Source organism: Pimephales promelas, chromosome 22, assembly GCF_988280905.1.
Source record: "Pimephales promelas chromosome 22, fPimPro1.hap1.1, whole genome shotgun sequence".
NCBI classification, from domain to species: Eukaryota; Metazoa; Chordata; class Actinopteri; order Cypriniformes; family Leuciscidae; genus Pimephales; species Pimephales promelas.
Window position 1 is genome coordinate 18,268,467 of NC_142790.1, and position 16,307 is coordinate 18,284,773.

Consider the following 16,307-nt stretch of genomic DNA (forward strand, 5'->3'; position numbering starts at 1 on the left):
TAAACGAAACTTGGTTGGAACTGGGACAGTTGTAACGGGGCGTTACAACCGTCCCAGTATCACCAACCATGTTTTCATCTCATATGAGCTAGCTAGCTTGACTGCCTTTTGACACTTGTTAGCCATTTCTATTTTTAGCTGAAAAAACAGCGATTCTAATAATACTTGTTTGAATTAATAAAATTTGTATCTTATAACAGCATCCAAAAAAGTACATCAGAAAGAAAAGTATTTTTTTTACCTCAAAAACAACCTTTTGTTGATAACTCTGCCAGAAAGTTTCAACTGTAGCTCCCTTTTTGAAAAAAAATGGCGGGAAACTACCTGAGCATGAGCAGAGTGAGTCTCATCACTCTAGGTTGTTTCTGATTGGAGGAATTCAAAGTGTTACAACCGTCCCTTGTTACAACTGTCCCTGGTCTCCCCTAATAATAATTAACTACATATTGGGGATTGGTTTAGGGTTAATAACATGCAATTATGCATAATTTGTAGTTATTACTAAAGTAGGCTACATAACGTAACAAGGAAAAGTGTAACCAAATAAAGTGTAACCAAAATGTTTTAAAAATGTTATGTTTTTTTCCCCATTATTTTTCTATAAATATGCCTGGCTTAAGGGGGTCCCTCAGTCTTTTTTTAAGTGGGTCGCTCACTATAGTGGATCCATTTCGACAAATTCCTACGCTTATTACATTAGCTTCCCACTAGATGGCAGGACAATTCAAATCAACGTTCATTGTTTGTCACGAGTCACCAAAATGTGCCTGAAGGCTCCTTCCTTGAGCAGAACCACATTAAAACCCAGCCATAACTTCCTGTTTTGGCAGACAGAACTCCTCAACAATTTTCATTGTTTGTTTCTGTTGCCATCCCAGAGTCGTGATTATCCCAATCACAGCTGAACGTCCAGCAGCCTTCGGTGGATTCTCACCTCATGAGGCTAAACACTACTTGTGTTTGCATTGAGCTCGCGACAGCTGCTAGCGATTCACAGCTATTTATATAGGCATTGTGTCAACATTGGTTTTGCTCAAATTCTAAAGTTTTACCGCACATGCGTTACCGTGGTTAGTGATGCACAAGCAATAAACACAGCTTATCACTAAACCAAATAGCTTTCTCATACCATCACACTCATTTAAGGGAAATAAATTGTTTCATACAAACAAGCTTTATTTACAGTAATGGTTGGAGAAAATCACTATTCGTGTATCAGAACATTGATTTTTCAATCACTTACATTATGTTTGTGAAATGTTCTGCTCCAGTCAGACTGACTCGGCACAAAAAGGCACGATAAATAACAAAAAAAAAAAGATTAACAAATAGTTTTTAAAAAAAAATATAAACACCACAAATCAACATCCCCATTTGTCATTTCCATGTTACTAACTAGTCTGAGATTTAACAACACCATAAAATGGATTTTGCCATGAGGTACAGGACGATAGCTCAGTTTCAGAGAAGAGAAAGGGACAACGAAAAACATCAAGCTTTTGTTGTGGTGGCTACATTGGCCTGAGTTTGGCTTCATGTCGCACCAAGCCACCTCCCAACAAACAAATTTAAGTTCTGGGAACGTTCTGGGAATGTTAGTTTTTGGTTCCCAAAATGTTCCTAGAACTTTCCCTTAAGGTTAAGGGAACGTTCCCGGAACATTCTCCTTACGTTATAAAAATGGAACCTAAAAATAACCTTCATGGATTGTTCCTATAAAGTTCTTGTTTGGTTCCCAAAAAAATAACCTCATGGGACCATTCGGTAACGTTAGGGAAACGTTCTGTGTTTGCTGGGCTTTTATTCTGAAATCAATGTTCTGGACTTTTAATGTCATCAGATCATTAGCATCCGCACCATAGAAATCCTCCCAAAGCTGACAAGTACCTAATTTATACTATATAAATACATAGGTCAACAAATGCATAGCATTTTTTTTTCATGAAACAGCACTCATACGGAGAACATTAATCAATAATAATCATTTAAAAAAGTCCATTCCTGTCCAGTAGGAAATGTTTGCACCTTTTTTTATTTCTGCCAGGACCAGTCGTTAGTCATTTCCTGTACAGGCAGGTGTTTTTCCATGTGTCCGTTTGTGCTCTTGGCCTGCGGTGTTGTGCTTGTGTTAGATTTGGGCTCACTTGGAAATCTGTCCTCATTAGATTGTTCCTGAACCGGGCAGCTGAAGGGTTCGTCTGTCTCCCCGCTGCTGCCCAGTGATGTCTGACTGACGTAGACCACGATGACCTCACCGCTGAAGTTCATCACCTGCCCGCTGGAGATAAAAGTAGTGTTGTTGTTTCCTGTCACCTGACCTGACAAAAATAGGCAATGCATCAGAACTGGTGTTAGCGGAAGATGGCAGAATAGTATGCAATATTTCCATGAACCAAATATTCATCCGTTTCCTGGAGACAAGTACCACTGATATGCTATTATAGTTTTTGTTCATATTTTGAATTGGATTTTATTTTTATATTTACTGAATTCATTTTTTTTTTTGTTGTAATTTAAGTACTTAAACAAAACTTATTTTATTTCACCAAATTTCTCATTTTTATTTGGTTTCATTTATATATATATATATATATATATATATATATAGTTGAAGAGGAATATTTTCAAGGCTAATCATTAATGTAACCATATTATTTAGAGATACAAGGAAACGGCTTTGCAGTCTTGCTGATGTCTTGCGTGTGAATACGCTGCACTTCGACTTTAGATGTTTAGTGGTCTCCATAAATAGTCTACATTATAAACTGGAAGCTAATAATGCCACATAAGCACTGACATGGCAAAAAAAAGCTGGTTTTGTGTCAATCCCTTTTGAGCAACGAACCAGCTTCCTTCCACTTAAAACTTCAACATGAGCAGATTATATGGTTCCTTTTTTTTTCTCTGAATATACACACAGACTATCACTGACTCACATTTCACACATCTTTTAGTCATTTGCTGCTATTCCATAATGGGCCCTACTCCCACTCTTTGCTGTGGCTGCCTGCCATGTTTTCACAAACACGACTTACTGGAATGCACATGACCTGAATGTGCTTGCTCTAATTATTAATACAAGATGTAATGCTTTATTTTATAGTGTTCAGGTTACTGTGTATTTACATAAGGAATTACTGAATAATACTAATGAGCTACACGTTTACATAGTGTACTTCCTTTGCAGAGATATAATTAATAACAATAGGATGGAATACGAGTAAAACAGACACTTTGAAATAACATTATTAAAATGTAAACATTCATTTTGCCAGTACTTATGATTATAAATCTAAATAATAAATTACATAAAATGTAAACAGTTTTTATTGGGGGGGGGGTTGGTCTTATGTTCACCAAGGCTGCAGTTTTTTAAAATAAAAAACAAACAAACAATAAAAACAGTAATACTGTGAAATATATCACAATTTAAAATAACTGAACTTTTTTTTAATAAATAGATTTAAAAATGTTATTTATTCCTGTGGAATAATCCTGTTCGGGGATCGACTTATCGAGACTATTTTCTAAGATGGCTCCTGTCTGTATACACGAAGTAGACTGTTTTTATAAAATATCTTCTTATTAAACGGTCTGTACACTTACAAAGTTCTCAATGCTTCGTTTTGCATGTATGAACCCTCATTATGTCACTGTGTTAGTGTGGGGCTATTTTGAGCCTGGTTAGTGGTATTAACTAGCGATTTCTTTTTACTTAGTAAATGCCCCCAGTACTAGCATTATACGCTAAACAGTTTTTAGAGATACAACTCTTTACATTCGATTATTATGAAAACAAATCTCAGAGAACAGTTTACTAGGTACCTATGTTTTAAGCCAAGTTCACGCTACAGGATTTTAAGCCCGATTTATGCCAGATTTGCAAATCGTTAAACTCACCGACAGGTCAGGGTGTTAGCGCGTGCAAATCGCGGGGGACTAGCGGGCGATGAACGCCTGCCAATCTGTTAGTATGAAAGAGCCAACAACGCAGCCAAAACGCTCGCAGACGCCTCGCCGAGCCCAGAAAAATATCTAGCCTGCTATCCAGAGCCGTCGCGCTACTCAACCTCAGTGATGTCATGAGTACAGCCAATCATAGCAACGCATGGGTTGAGAACACCAGGTAAATCTTAGTTTTTCTTTTCTTTTTTTGCATTTTTTTTCTCAGAGCAGATCGTTGCGCAAACAGTGTGTACACTAGTTTCTGTCTGACGTCCATATTCGCATGTTGTGTTCTCTTCGCTGGGTATAGGCGCACGTGCAGTTTCGCGTCATTTCTGGTTCGTTTCCTTGCTTGGTTTTTCGTTACAAAACATGGTTTGTAGACCAGATAGAATCGTTGGGTGACAGAGTTGTTGTCAACTCGTTATTTATTTGATTATTTTCAGGATTTAGACCATACCATAGTACTGAAACAGCTCTCATTAGAGTCAAAAATGATTTGCTCTTATCATCCGATCGTGGTTGTATCTCTATGTAGTGCGTTGTCAACTTGTGTAGTCAGTTACCTCCTGTTGTGGATCAATCACGTTGTGTAGTGTGGTGTGAACAGCTAAACAACTTGAACACTTCTGATTTCACTGAGAGCAAGTCATGTAGTGTGAACCGCACAGTTCAGCCCGAAGTTTTAAAATCATGTAGTGTGAAGGCTTTATTAGACCAGGTTCATTTTGCAGCTGAGTTCTCCTTTTAGGATCTCTCTCTCTCTCTCAAAGCACTTTTAAAGGTTTCACATACGGATCCAGTGATCTAGAAATACAATAAAATGCACTACTGAGAGGTCATGACTTACCAATCTTTCATCATATCATACTGTTTTTGCCCAATTGGAATAGAATCGCACGACAGTGCTTGTAAATCTGGCATAGACGTGCCAAACGAGTTCAACAGAATCCTGTGTACTGGATATGACTAGCAACAGCTTCGAATACCTCAGATGCACAGACAACTTCTCATTTATTTTGAACGTGTTAATGTCTTACCAGATGTGAGGGCGGCATCTGAGCACTGGTTCTGGTACTCCACGTCAGGGTCCGACAGTTTGTGGTCGTCGCTGTGGATCAGTGAAAGGCCCTGGTCATTAGCGCTGATGGACGGCAAAGGAGGAACGGTGGTGGAGTCTATGCTGCAGCAACAAGGTTCGTTCTGTCTGTACAGCCCCTCGGCCAAACCTCGGTCCCCGTAGACGCCTCTGATCTCCGACATGGCTTCCTTGCCAGCAGGGCTGCTGTAGTCCAGATAGAGTTCCTGCGAGCGCTGCAGATCCACATAATCGCATGCGGGCAGGCCGTCCAGCGAGCAGCTCTCACACAGCAGATGCTCTTTAAGGCCGATAACCTGCACGTGTCCTATGCCGTCCCCTGTCCTGCAGGAGGAGCACGACGCCAGGCCCGTGGCTACCAGCTGACTGCAGTCCTCGTTCTCTCCGACCTCGATGGGCTCCTTCATGGAAAGCACACAGCTGCAGGAGCTGCCTGACAGGGGGGACGACGGCCCGCATCCGGAGTCCACGCTGGAGCTCCCCGACGAGGTTTCGGCTCGGTCCTGCTCCTGGTCCGTGCAATCTGACATTTCTAAGATGGTTAGTTTGGTGCTGGGACACATGATCAGGGACTCCGGGAGGCTTCTTTCTTGGCAGATTAAAGGGTGGGTTTGTAGACCGTTTCTAATGTGATATGAAGTTGTCACAGTTTCCTACAAGCAAGCAGGATTGGTAAGTCTGTATGCATCGCTAGGTTTTGAAACAAGTTTTGAGATATTATTACTTACCTGTCGATTCCTACTTCCTTTTAGGTTTTGAACGCAGGTGCGTAGATTTACTGTGGAGTCAGAGAATACGCTTTAATTAACAAGATAGACAGGAATCTACCACAAATTGTAGCAAACAAACATGATCCTCCTGAACAACATTTACCTGAGAGGAAGTTCAGCTTATCTTTGCAGCAAAACAAGAAGAGAACGACCAGAGATACCACGATGATGACTAAGAGGATGGCCACAAGCACCCAGGGTGTCATACCTGAGGATTTATTCGTTACATAGAGGGCTTAGTAAAGTTTGCCTCTGTTGCTTAATCACATTTATTGCTCTTGGATGAGAGGCGAAACTGCTTGAGCAACAAAGAAACACATCCAGACTAATCCTACCAGACATTACAGATATCAGGTTCCTAGACATTTTTAGCTATTTTTAACCAATTACATTGACTTTTATAGTAATGTAACATTGCCAGATTTTAAGGAATGGGGGAGAGGTCGGGTTATAACCTACCGGGAGAATGGAGTCCACACACTACATCTGTCTTAGTGCTTCCTGGCTGTTTTTCAGTCTTGCCAATAGCTTTACAACTGGAAGAGAATCAGACATATCAATACAAGACAGCCCAATGGCCTGGTCACTTCTGGTTTGATCTGTCTCAATTTTCTCCTCTAAGAGGAACCACAAATGAAAGGAAGAAAAGGGGCTCTTTCTAGGGGAAGTGGTGGAGGAATTAATCATAATACAAGAGTGCGGTAAGACTGCGGGGGCTTTAAAAAATGACAGAGCATGCCTGAGACCTTCCCCAGACAAACAACGCCTGTGAGAATGAGAACTGTGACTTTGCAAATGAGGCCTGTTAAAGCATAGATCTGCATGTGTGACTCAGAGGACAGGCATCTTTGTGGCATACACTCCCAACTGTTGTCAAACCATTTGAGCTGTTATTGTCTCTTTTTAATAATAGCTGTTATTTGGCTTTTTAAGCTTAGATGTAGAGGCATACTCACTCTGTCCATTTCTTGCAGGATTCTATTGATATAGAGTCTGAGAAAAATCCAGGTAGGCAAGTCACACAGGAAGCTCTGCCAGTCTCTAAAATGAAGAGAGAATGATATAGGATTATAGACATACTTTCACCTAAATTAATTTGTGTGTTTGTAGTACAATACACAAAAACATAAAAATATCCTTTTCGCAACTGCCTTTCAAAAAGCTCTTACTTTCAAACTTTTGATTTGCATCTATTCTCGGTCAGTTCAATACATCTGTCTATTATTTAATCCAACTGAACCTAATGGTTGATCAATGAATCATTTGGTACCATCTATATACACTCACCTAAAGGATTATTAAGAACACCTGTTCAATTTCTCATTAATGCAATTATCTAATCCAGTGTTTCCCAACCCTGTTCCTGGTGGCACATCAACACTGCGCGTATTCTTTGTCTCCCTAATCAAACATACCTGATTCAACTCATCAGCTCATTAACCCATCTGATTATGAGCTGATGAGTTGAATCAGGTGTGTTTGATAAGGGAGACAAAGAATACGCGCACTGTTGGTGTGCCGCCAGAAACAGGGTTGGGAAATCAACCAATCACGTGGCAGTTGCTTCAATGCATTTAGCGGTGTGGTGCTGGTCAAGGCAATCTCCTGAACTCCAAACTGAATGTCAGAATGGGAAAGAAAGATGATTTAAGCAATTTTGAGCGTGGCATGGTTGTTGGTGCCAGACGGGCCGGTCTGAGTATTTCACAATCTGCTCAGTCACTGGGATTTTCACAGACGACCATTTTGTTTACAAAGAATGGTGTGAAAAGGGAAAAATATCCAGTATGCGGCAGTCCTGTGGGCGAAAATGCCTTGTTGATGCTAGAGGTCAGAGTTGAATGGACCGACTGATTCAAGCTGATAGAAGAGCAACTTTGACTGAAATAACCACTCCTTACAACCGAGGTATGGAGCAAAGCATTTGTGAAGCCACAACACGCACAACCTTGAGGCGGATGGGCTACAACAGCAGAAGACCCCACCGGGTACCATTCACCCCCTCTCCAAATAGGAAAAAGAGGCTACAATTTGCAAGAGCTCACCAAAACTGGACAGTTGAAGACTGGTCTGATGAGTCTCGATTTCTCTTGAGACATTCAGATGGTAGAGTCAGAATTTGGTGTAAACAGAATGAGATCATGGATCCATCATGCCTTGTTACCACTGTGCAGGCTAGTGGTGGTGGTGTAATGGTGTGGGGATGTTTTCTTGGCACACTTTAGGCCCCTTAGTGCCAATTGGGCATCGTTTATATGCCACGGCCTACCTGAGCATTGTTTCTGACCATTTCCATCCCTTTATGGCCACCATGTACCCATCCTCTGATGGCTACTTCCAGCAGGATAATGCACCATGTTACAAAGCTCGAATCATTTCAAATTGGTTTTTTGAACATGACAATGAGTTCACTGTACTAAAATGGCTCCCACAGTCACCAGATCTCAAGCCAATAGAGCATCTTTGGGATTTGGTGGAACGGGAGCTTCGTGCCCTGGATGTGCATCCCACAAATCTCCATCAACTGCAAGATGTGATCCCTATCAATATGGGCCAACATTTCTAAAGAATGCTTTCAGTACCTTGTTGAGTCAATGCCACGTAGAATTAAGGCACTTCTGAAGGCGAAAGGGGGTCAAACACAGTATTAGTATGGTGTTCCTAATAATCTTTTAGGTGAGTGTATTTCTAATCTATAGATATTGATTCTATAGACAGTTTCTATAGAAGAGAGATTGATTGATTCATTCAGATTGATCAGAGATGCATCAAGGGAGACAGCATTTTAAATTACAGTATGTATGCCATGTAATACTGTAAACAGATTATCATGGTAGAGATTGCCACATTACAGTAACTCTCCCCTATTAAGGTCAACTACAGTATAGATTCAGTCATATGGGACATTGAGAGCATTTACTGTACTGCCAGCAAACTCTGTTCTAGCACAAAACTTCATGGCGGTTTAATAACTTCAACGCACCATTTGATAACACACTAGATAGATACTATTACAAATATTATGGATTCAATTACATAAGTTAGGTAATGTAAGTGGATTTTCGAATGTGGCTTCTGTAATCTATATTACAGTAATTATTTCACCAACAAGGGTGATTTGAAACATGTACTGTATCTTGAGTTGTCCACTGTTGAATGAAGTTATTGTTAAAACAATTAAATTTAAAGATCACTGTTGTGTTTTGGGTGTTTAAACCAAATGTTCTCCTTACATATTACAATAATGAACTGAAATGTGTATAACAGTAATGAAAGCATAGGATCAGTGTGGCGAGCAGGACGAGCTCGAGGGCCGTTAGAGAACGGCGCGAGGCCGGTGTCTCATATCTCGCACCGTCGCAGGGAGGAGCGACGACAGTTAAGACCGAGAGGCAGGTGCGTCTCACAGGTGTCGTTCGTCATTAATCACGCCACCGGCCTCGCGCCGCTCTCTCACGGCCTTCTGCCAAGCCCTGCTCACCACAATCAGGTTTTGAAATAAGTACTATCTGTGTTACAGTAAAAGTGAGATTTTTGTACAAAGAGTTTTGAAAATGTACAGCTCACTTGTGAAAATAGTACCAAAGCCGAAAAAAAACTGTAGCTTTATTTCCTTTTTATTTTTCAAACTCATTTTCTTCTCATTTGTATTTCTGTTTTTAGCATCTTATTTACTTCCTGTTGTATAGTTTTGTATAATATTGCATTGTCCAATGTCCTGTTCAATTTTGTTCTATAAGCAGATACATAAATAGACAGATGGATGAATGGATGGATGAATAGATAAATAGACAGCTCCTAGCTAGCTAGCTAGCTAGCTAGCTAGCTAGATAGATAGATATAGTAAATAGAGTAAATAGTGTAAATGTCAAGATACTAATGATGAAATGTAAAGTACAGTGTGTCCACATTCATTTCTGAGAACTGTATTATGATGTTCCTTTCCATTTGGCACTAAACCTTGTGCTCCAAACCACAGAACTGGAACAACCATTGATTTACTGCACTCTCAATTACGGGTATACTTCATCTATCTGTCTCCCACTTTAAACTTCGGAATGAACTTACTAAAGTATAGTTCACCATAAAATGAAATTTCTGTCATAATTTTCACACCTTCCATGTTTTTCATGTCATGAACTATCCCTTTATGATTCGCCTGAATAAGAATCATTCTCATTTGCCCATAAACATGTTCCTGATGAACTTTGTGTAGAGTGCCCACAAGCTCTTACCACCCATCACGACTCCTTCTCCCGCGGGACAGTTTTTGATGGACTCACAGTACTCGCAGTTGATCAGAGAGCAGTGGAAGCCCTGCTTGCACTGACACGGTTCTGCCGCGGTGAGGTTGGGTGGAAGGGTGCGGTTAAATCCTTTACCTGCAGAGGAAGAGCGATGGCAGGTGTTAAGAAATAATGCCAAATCAAACATTATAGCTACTCTTTCTTTACACGCATTATGTGACACTGACCCTCATCGCAGAACTTCTGAGGAATACACTTAGTGTCACTGTTCCAGTCCGGCTGGTACTGATCATGGGCACAATCACGGCACTTTGTCGGACTCCCGTCACAATGGGAAAAAAGGTATTTTCCTGCATGCAATGGAAAATCTTACTGAATTTGCAAAAGGTCAGTTAAAACATATTGCTATCCTATATTTTTTTGGTAGAAGGAAGTCATGGTAGGTTATAGTTATTGTGGGTGTGTGAAGGCATCTTCCTCTTTCTCTCATCCTTCTGCTTTTCAAATGGGAAAAACCAGTCAGTTTTGACCTGATCTTGTTTTTCCCAGACAACCAGCTTCACTCACACCATAAAATGAACGAATGACTAAACGGATGGGTTGTTTTTGAAGTGTTCTTGATAGTATAATTAACTAGTCTGTATTACTACTCACCTGGTTCACATTTTTGGCAGCATCCCCCATTGTGCTCGTACTCGTTCGGTTGGCAGATTATGGCCAGTCCTGCCTGAAATGAAATGATTGCTCTTGTATTATAAAATTCTTGTGATGTTCATAATTTGTAAGTCAGTTTGCATAAAAGCATTTGCTGAATGAAGTCACATCAACAGCAACAAAGATGACTACAATATCATAGTAAGATATTAATACGATAAGGTCACCCATAGGAGGTTTTTATATATATTTTTTATGTTTACCATGAAGGAGAGGTAGTCAAAATATGAGTAAATTTTGTCAAAAGATCAGATCTGGTGTCATCGCAACAACTTAAAGAATAATTTGTTAAAATATTAATAATGCAATAATCAAAATCTGTCTATTTTATATTACATTTACACTACCTGTCAAAATAAATGAATTATTATTTTTTTTAGAAATAAATTAATACTTCAGCATAAGGGATGTCTTTCAAAAACAATTTTTTAAGAATGGTAGTGTATTTTTTTTGCTGATTTTAAACAAAAAGCAATCTTCAATTTTACATAAAGTAACTTCAACATAAAGTAATTTCCCGTCAAGTTTGATTTTAATTTTGAACAGTCTGTTTATTATTGTACTATTGTGAAATGGGCCTTCTTGGAAAAAAAAAAATAATAATAATTGATGCAATGGAATTCAGGCATTTTGTCTTGTGTCTTAAGCATTCAAATACTTTTTTAGGGTCATTGTATCTCTGGTCCGTTGGGTGATTTACAAAAACTACACAAAGTTTGGCATGTTGAAACATTGGCTCTCAGAATGAAAATCTTCAAGGCATAATGATCATTTGAGTGGTAAAAGCATCAGGGAATGAAACAGTGTGGGGGAGTGTGTGTATGTGTATCTGTGTGTAAGTGTATGTGTGGAGGGGGTGTATTGCCCAATTCAGAGGAAGGAAAAAAACAAGAAAAAACAAAAAAAAAAACACCCACATCCCTCCAGATACCACAAAAGCATTCCACGGTTTAACAGCAGGGCAGAATTAAATGCAATCCTTTAATTCAGCGTAAATCTGAGAAAAACCGTCCGTAACTCATATAAAAGACAATAAAAAAGAAAATAGTGGCAAGCTCAGCATGCTGGGGTCTCGGCGAAGGTGGAAAGGACTTGGCTGAAGTATAGAAATAATGCTCAAATTCAACTATTTTGCACAGCACTGTAAATGCTTTCAAATCAGCACCATTGGCAAAGTCTTTGTTTTCTGTTTTCTAGCTAACATATACAATATATATTTTAAAATGCGAGAAATGGAAGAGTATTTTTTTTTGGGACTATAGAAGATGATTTATGAAATATGAATGCTTTCTTTTTTCTCTCTAATTTTCATATGTGACCAGGATCAATGGATTTATCCATCATTAAAAAAAAATCCATGGATATCATGGAAATTCATGGGGAAATAATCCTTATCAGATTTTTTGATGACAACAAAGCGTTTGTCAAAACAAGTGACTAGTGCAGTTCACAAAATATATAACAAAAAATCAGGAAGGAAAACCCAAATGTATTCAAATGATGAAACAGGTTGTCCTTTTACATGAAACAATGATGTTTGCTGTGTGTCTAATGAAAATCATTAAATGAAACATGTATACTTGAAAATAATCTCCTTTTTGTTTTTGTTAAGACGTTGATCGTAGTTAGAGATGTTATTCTGAGGGTTTTTCTACCACTGCTGAAAAACCTAAAGGCCTTTTGATGGATGAATGTGAAAAAACACAGGAAACCAAAGGAATGTTTACAGTTCATTTCTGAACCTACATTTGAATGTAAGGCTATACTCAGGCAACACAACATATTTTCATTGACTAAATATATAAGACCATGGTCAGTGACGCCCTGAAAAATTACATGTTAGAAAATATACACCGGACATGGAGAAATCTTTTCTCACAAGGTCTCACCATTTTGAGCTTCATATGGCAAAAGCGCTATAGAGTTCACTACAGTTCTATTGATTCAGTTGCTTTCCTTTGCATTCATTCTGTTTGTGAATGGAAAAGATGACGATGAGGTAACAAATAAAATAAATAAATCAAATCAAGTCAAAAACGCTGAATCTGAAAAAAATTATTCTCCCTATGGAAGGTTGAAAGAGGAAGCACCGTTTCAAGATCATTTTCTTTGACAACTCAACAACCTGGTAAACACAAGTTCAGGCCTGCGAGTGATGCAACAGAAAACATGTTAAAACTTTTGACCTGACAGGACATTAGACAACTAAGAAAGACATTTGAATGAATGAATGAATGAATGAATGAATGAATGAATGAATGAATGAATGAATGAATGAATGAATGAAAATGGGCTTTGACAAAATAATATGTATCAGTAAACTTTGCTCATTTCACAAACCAGAAATATGTATAAACAAAATCCTATAAGGGATTTTCTTAAGGTTTACATGGGGAAAAAACATTTCACTGCATCCTGCAGGCTAATTAAATCAAAAAGGTTATATGTAAATGCAGTTTGGAGTTTTACACAATTCCTGGGAATGATAATTTACATTTGATAAGCATCAACATTTGGCTGAAAAATCCAATGATTCCTTATAAACAAAAAACGCACACATTTGCACTTATGGTTAAGAAGACCATCCAAAACAATGAAAAAAAGCAGAAATATTTACATGGAGTTCCCCTCAAAGTGTGCAACGATTCATGGAAATCTAATATCTGACTGAAATCTGCTCATGACAGGGAAGGAAAGAGTTTGGATGCATCTCAAAACCCAGTGAGCGGATAGTAGGGTACATTTTTAGGCAGTGTGAGCCAAGTGAGCCATGTCTATTCAATTTTGAGACACAGACTGCTCAGCGATGGGATATCCCAAAAAACAAGATGTAAACTAAATTTCGATCCTCTAATAATGAAAACCCAAAGGAAACTCAATTATTGGCTGCAGAGAGACTTGTCGATAAGAGGATGAATTCTACTCTCACTTTTAAAATTAACTGGCTTAAAAATTCCCTTAATAACCCCTCTTTACTTTGGAATATTATCCCTAATTATATTTTCTTTAAGTAGGTTACCTGAATTTTCTCCTACTTTGTAAACTTTAATGTAACTAAGATCCCTGTCAAACTCTAATTTTTGTAAGCAGATGCTCTTGGCATGGTACCTAATATACAAACAAAACTGTTCCCCAGATATTACAGATATTACTTATGGAACAATAAGGATATTCTCAACAAGAATAAATCACTTTTTTGACAACTGGCTCAAAAACAACCTTCACAGGGCAGACTTTATAACTATTTTTTACAGAAATATAAAATTCCTATAACTGCTATTGTTTTCAATGCAATTCCCTCTGGAGAGTCTTTCCTGTTGCATATAAAATCAGAGCTCTCTTCCAGAAAGAGATAATGACTAATTCCCTAGTAATAACACACTGGAATAATATAGTAGATAATTTACCATGGGAAAATATGGTCTTTGTCTCATCTGCTTACTAATAAAGTAAAAGAAATAACATTTAAATTAACTCACAAATGTTACCCAACCAAAGCCTTTAGGAAATAAGTCAGACATTGAAGTGAATTGCTGTTTTTGACACTCTCCTGAGGAAAAAGTTCATTCACTTGTGTTGGCAATGTACTCACACAAAGAAATTTTGGTCTGATCTTATTTTGTAAGTGACTTTTCTTTCAGTTTTAAAGATGTTTTCTTTGGTTTGTTTGAGAGAAAACAGGACAAAATATTACATCAAATATGTGTTTCCTTCTAGCTAAATTTCACATAAGCAAAAATGTACTGGTTCTGAACCTCTCTTTTCTCTATTCAAAGATTATTTAGACAAATACATGAAAAATATCCAAAGCTCTGGTAATCCCAAAGCATTGAAAACTGTATCTCTATATCCATCCCTTTTGTCCCTAGGTAAATGCATTGCTCTTGTTTTTTGCAACTGTGTTTTTGTGTCTGAATCTTTTTGTCCCTTTTCCCATGGTTATCTGTATTGCTTTAATACTTAGTAATGTTGGATAAAAATAAATAAATACATAAATAAATAAAAAGTGATGGGATATTCAACTCAGCGAAACGGTTCTTTCAAACAGTTCATGAACCGGTTAAAAACAAAACGATTCATTAATTATCTTGACATCATTTGGGCTTCACTTATGTGTGCTAAATTTGTTGCAGCCATAATTTTGAAAATTAAACATAACCAAAAAAGCCCCCTCCAAAAAACTTAGCATACTGTTCGTCCCATCCCAGTGCTCTTACATTACCGAATCTCGGCTCATTAATACAAACTAACGTTAGGCATTTTCGAAAGGCAGAGAATGTTTTGTTCTCTGTTCAACGAGCAGCTTTGAGTTGTTTACACAAGAACCGCTTGGATCGATTCAGTCAGATCGAACGAAGCGATTAGACCGGTTCTAAAGATTCACTGCAAAGGTCCGACTCAAAAGAACAACTCGTTCACGAATCACCAAATGTAACGTTACACAAACCATTTTCCCAACAAAGTGCTGAATTAGTTTAATAAGACAATTTGGTATTGTGACGATGAGGATGGACTACACCAAGAATTTTCCAGTAAAAGAGTGAAAAATAATACTTTCCCGGTCATTAAAAAAATCTCGGTTTCGCCTATAACAGCCTAATCCCGTGCAATTGAAAAATAAAGTTTGGTTTACAGGAATCATCCGCAAAAACATACCTGCGTGCATAGAGCGAGGACGAAGTGTGTGATCCATCCCTGAAATATCCAACTAGCTGAAAAATTGACTCTCATTATTCTAAACTTTAAAACAGAACTCTGTAATCTCAGCTTCACTATTGTGGTATTGTCCAGTGAGGATCAGCAGCAGACGTCTGTGCGCTCCTGGATAAAGGGATGAAGCTCCAGACTGCTGTAGGTCATTCCCAGAGAGCATGTCCCATGATGTTCACTCACTCACTCACTCACTCACACACGCCTCGACTGCTGCTCTCCTTGTGTTTCCACTGCACAACTGTCATGTGGAAGCTGCTCAGTTTCACGCTCCTCCCAGTTCTCGTAATCAAAGTACTCCACATATAAACGGGGTGACGTTCATAACAGCCAGACAATCACGACTGCACTTTATTTCACAGTACGTCCACTTACAGTGTAGACATACTGTGTATGTGCCCAGTGTAGACGTAGCCTACTGGGCAATATAAGATAACTACATAAGGTTAGTTTAGGGGTAGGTTGGGATTCCACTAGACTAGGCCTGTAATAGCCAATGGTAGCTACTGTAAAATAAAGTGCTGCCACAATCAATATGACAATAATCTGTCATTATTTTTCAATTCAGCACTTTGGTGCAGTGAAGATGAAATAAATTACTTTTGAAGTCGTAAGGTAGCGTGAAAACCCCATAAGATATCTATTTAGTGAAAGCTATTGAAATAATCACGTTGGTCCACTTTGGAAAACGTGATGTCACGGTTTAAAGGGTTAGTTCACCCAAAAATGAAAATTCTGTCAGTATTTACTCACCCTCATGTTGTTCCAACCCCGTAAGACCTTCGTTCATCTTCGGAACACAAATTAAGATATTTAAGATAT

At 38.5% G+C, this 16,307-nt stretch overlaps 1 protein-coding gene across 2 annotated transcripts; it reads right to left on the bottom strand.

Annotated features, from left to right (window-relative positions):
* Positions 1 to 604: 604 nt before the first annotated feature.
* tnfrsf11a (tumor necrosis factor receptor superfamily, member 11a, NFKB activator) lies at positions 605 to 15,699 on the bottom strand. 2 transcript variants are annotated; one of them, XM_039666816.2, is made up of 10 exons: positions 15,432 to 15,699; positions 10,716 to 10,788; positions 10,289 to 10,411; positions 10,050 to 10,196; positions 6,771 to 6,855; positions 6,274 to 6,350; positions 5,918 to 6,022; positions 5,773 to 5,822; positions 4,986 to 5,697; positions 605 to 2,318 (listed from the first exon to the last, which is right to left on the bottom strand). In XM_039666816.2, exons 1-10 carry the CDS (start codon positions 15,504 to 15,506, stop codon positions 2,032 to 2,034), a joined length of 1,734 nt encoding a protein of 577 aa, XP_039522750.2. In that variant the 5' UTR covers positions 15,507 to 15,699; the 3' UTR covers positions 605 to 2,031. The 2 variants fall into 2 exon arrangements, with proteins under 2 accessions (XP_039522750.2, XP_039522751.2); XM_039666817.2 differs by having other exon boundaries at positions 2,106 to 2,313.
* Between the last annotated feature and the right edge of the window lie 608 nt (positions 15,700 to 16,307).

Excerpts from the sequence above, each read along its gene's own strand:
- tnfrsf11a (XM_039666816.2), bottom strand. The coding sequence starts at position 15,506 with ATGAGAGTCAATTTTTCAGCTAGTTGGATATTTCAGGGATGGATCACA. Across the intron at positions 10,789-15,431 it reads TCCTCGCTCTATGCACGCAG|GCAGGACTGGCCATAATCTG; the intron begins GTATGTTTTTGC and ends ATTTCATTTCAG. Across the intron at positions 6,856-10,049 it reads AGAAGGAGTCGTGATGGGTG|AGACTGGCAGAGCTTCCTGT; the intron begins GTAAGAGCTTGT and ends TCTTCATTTTAG.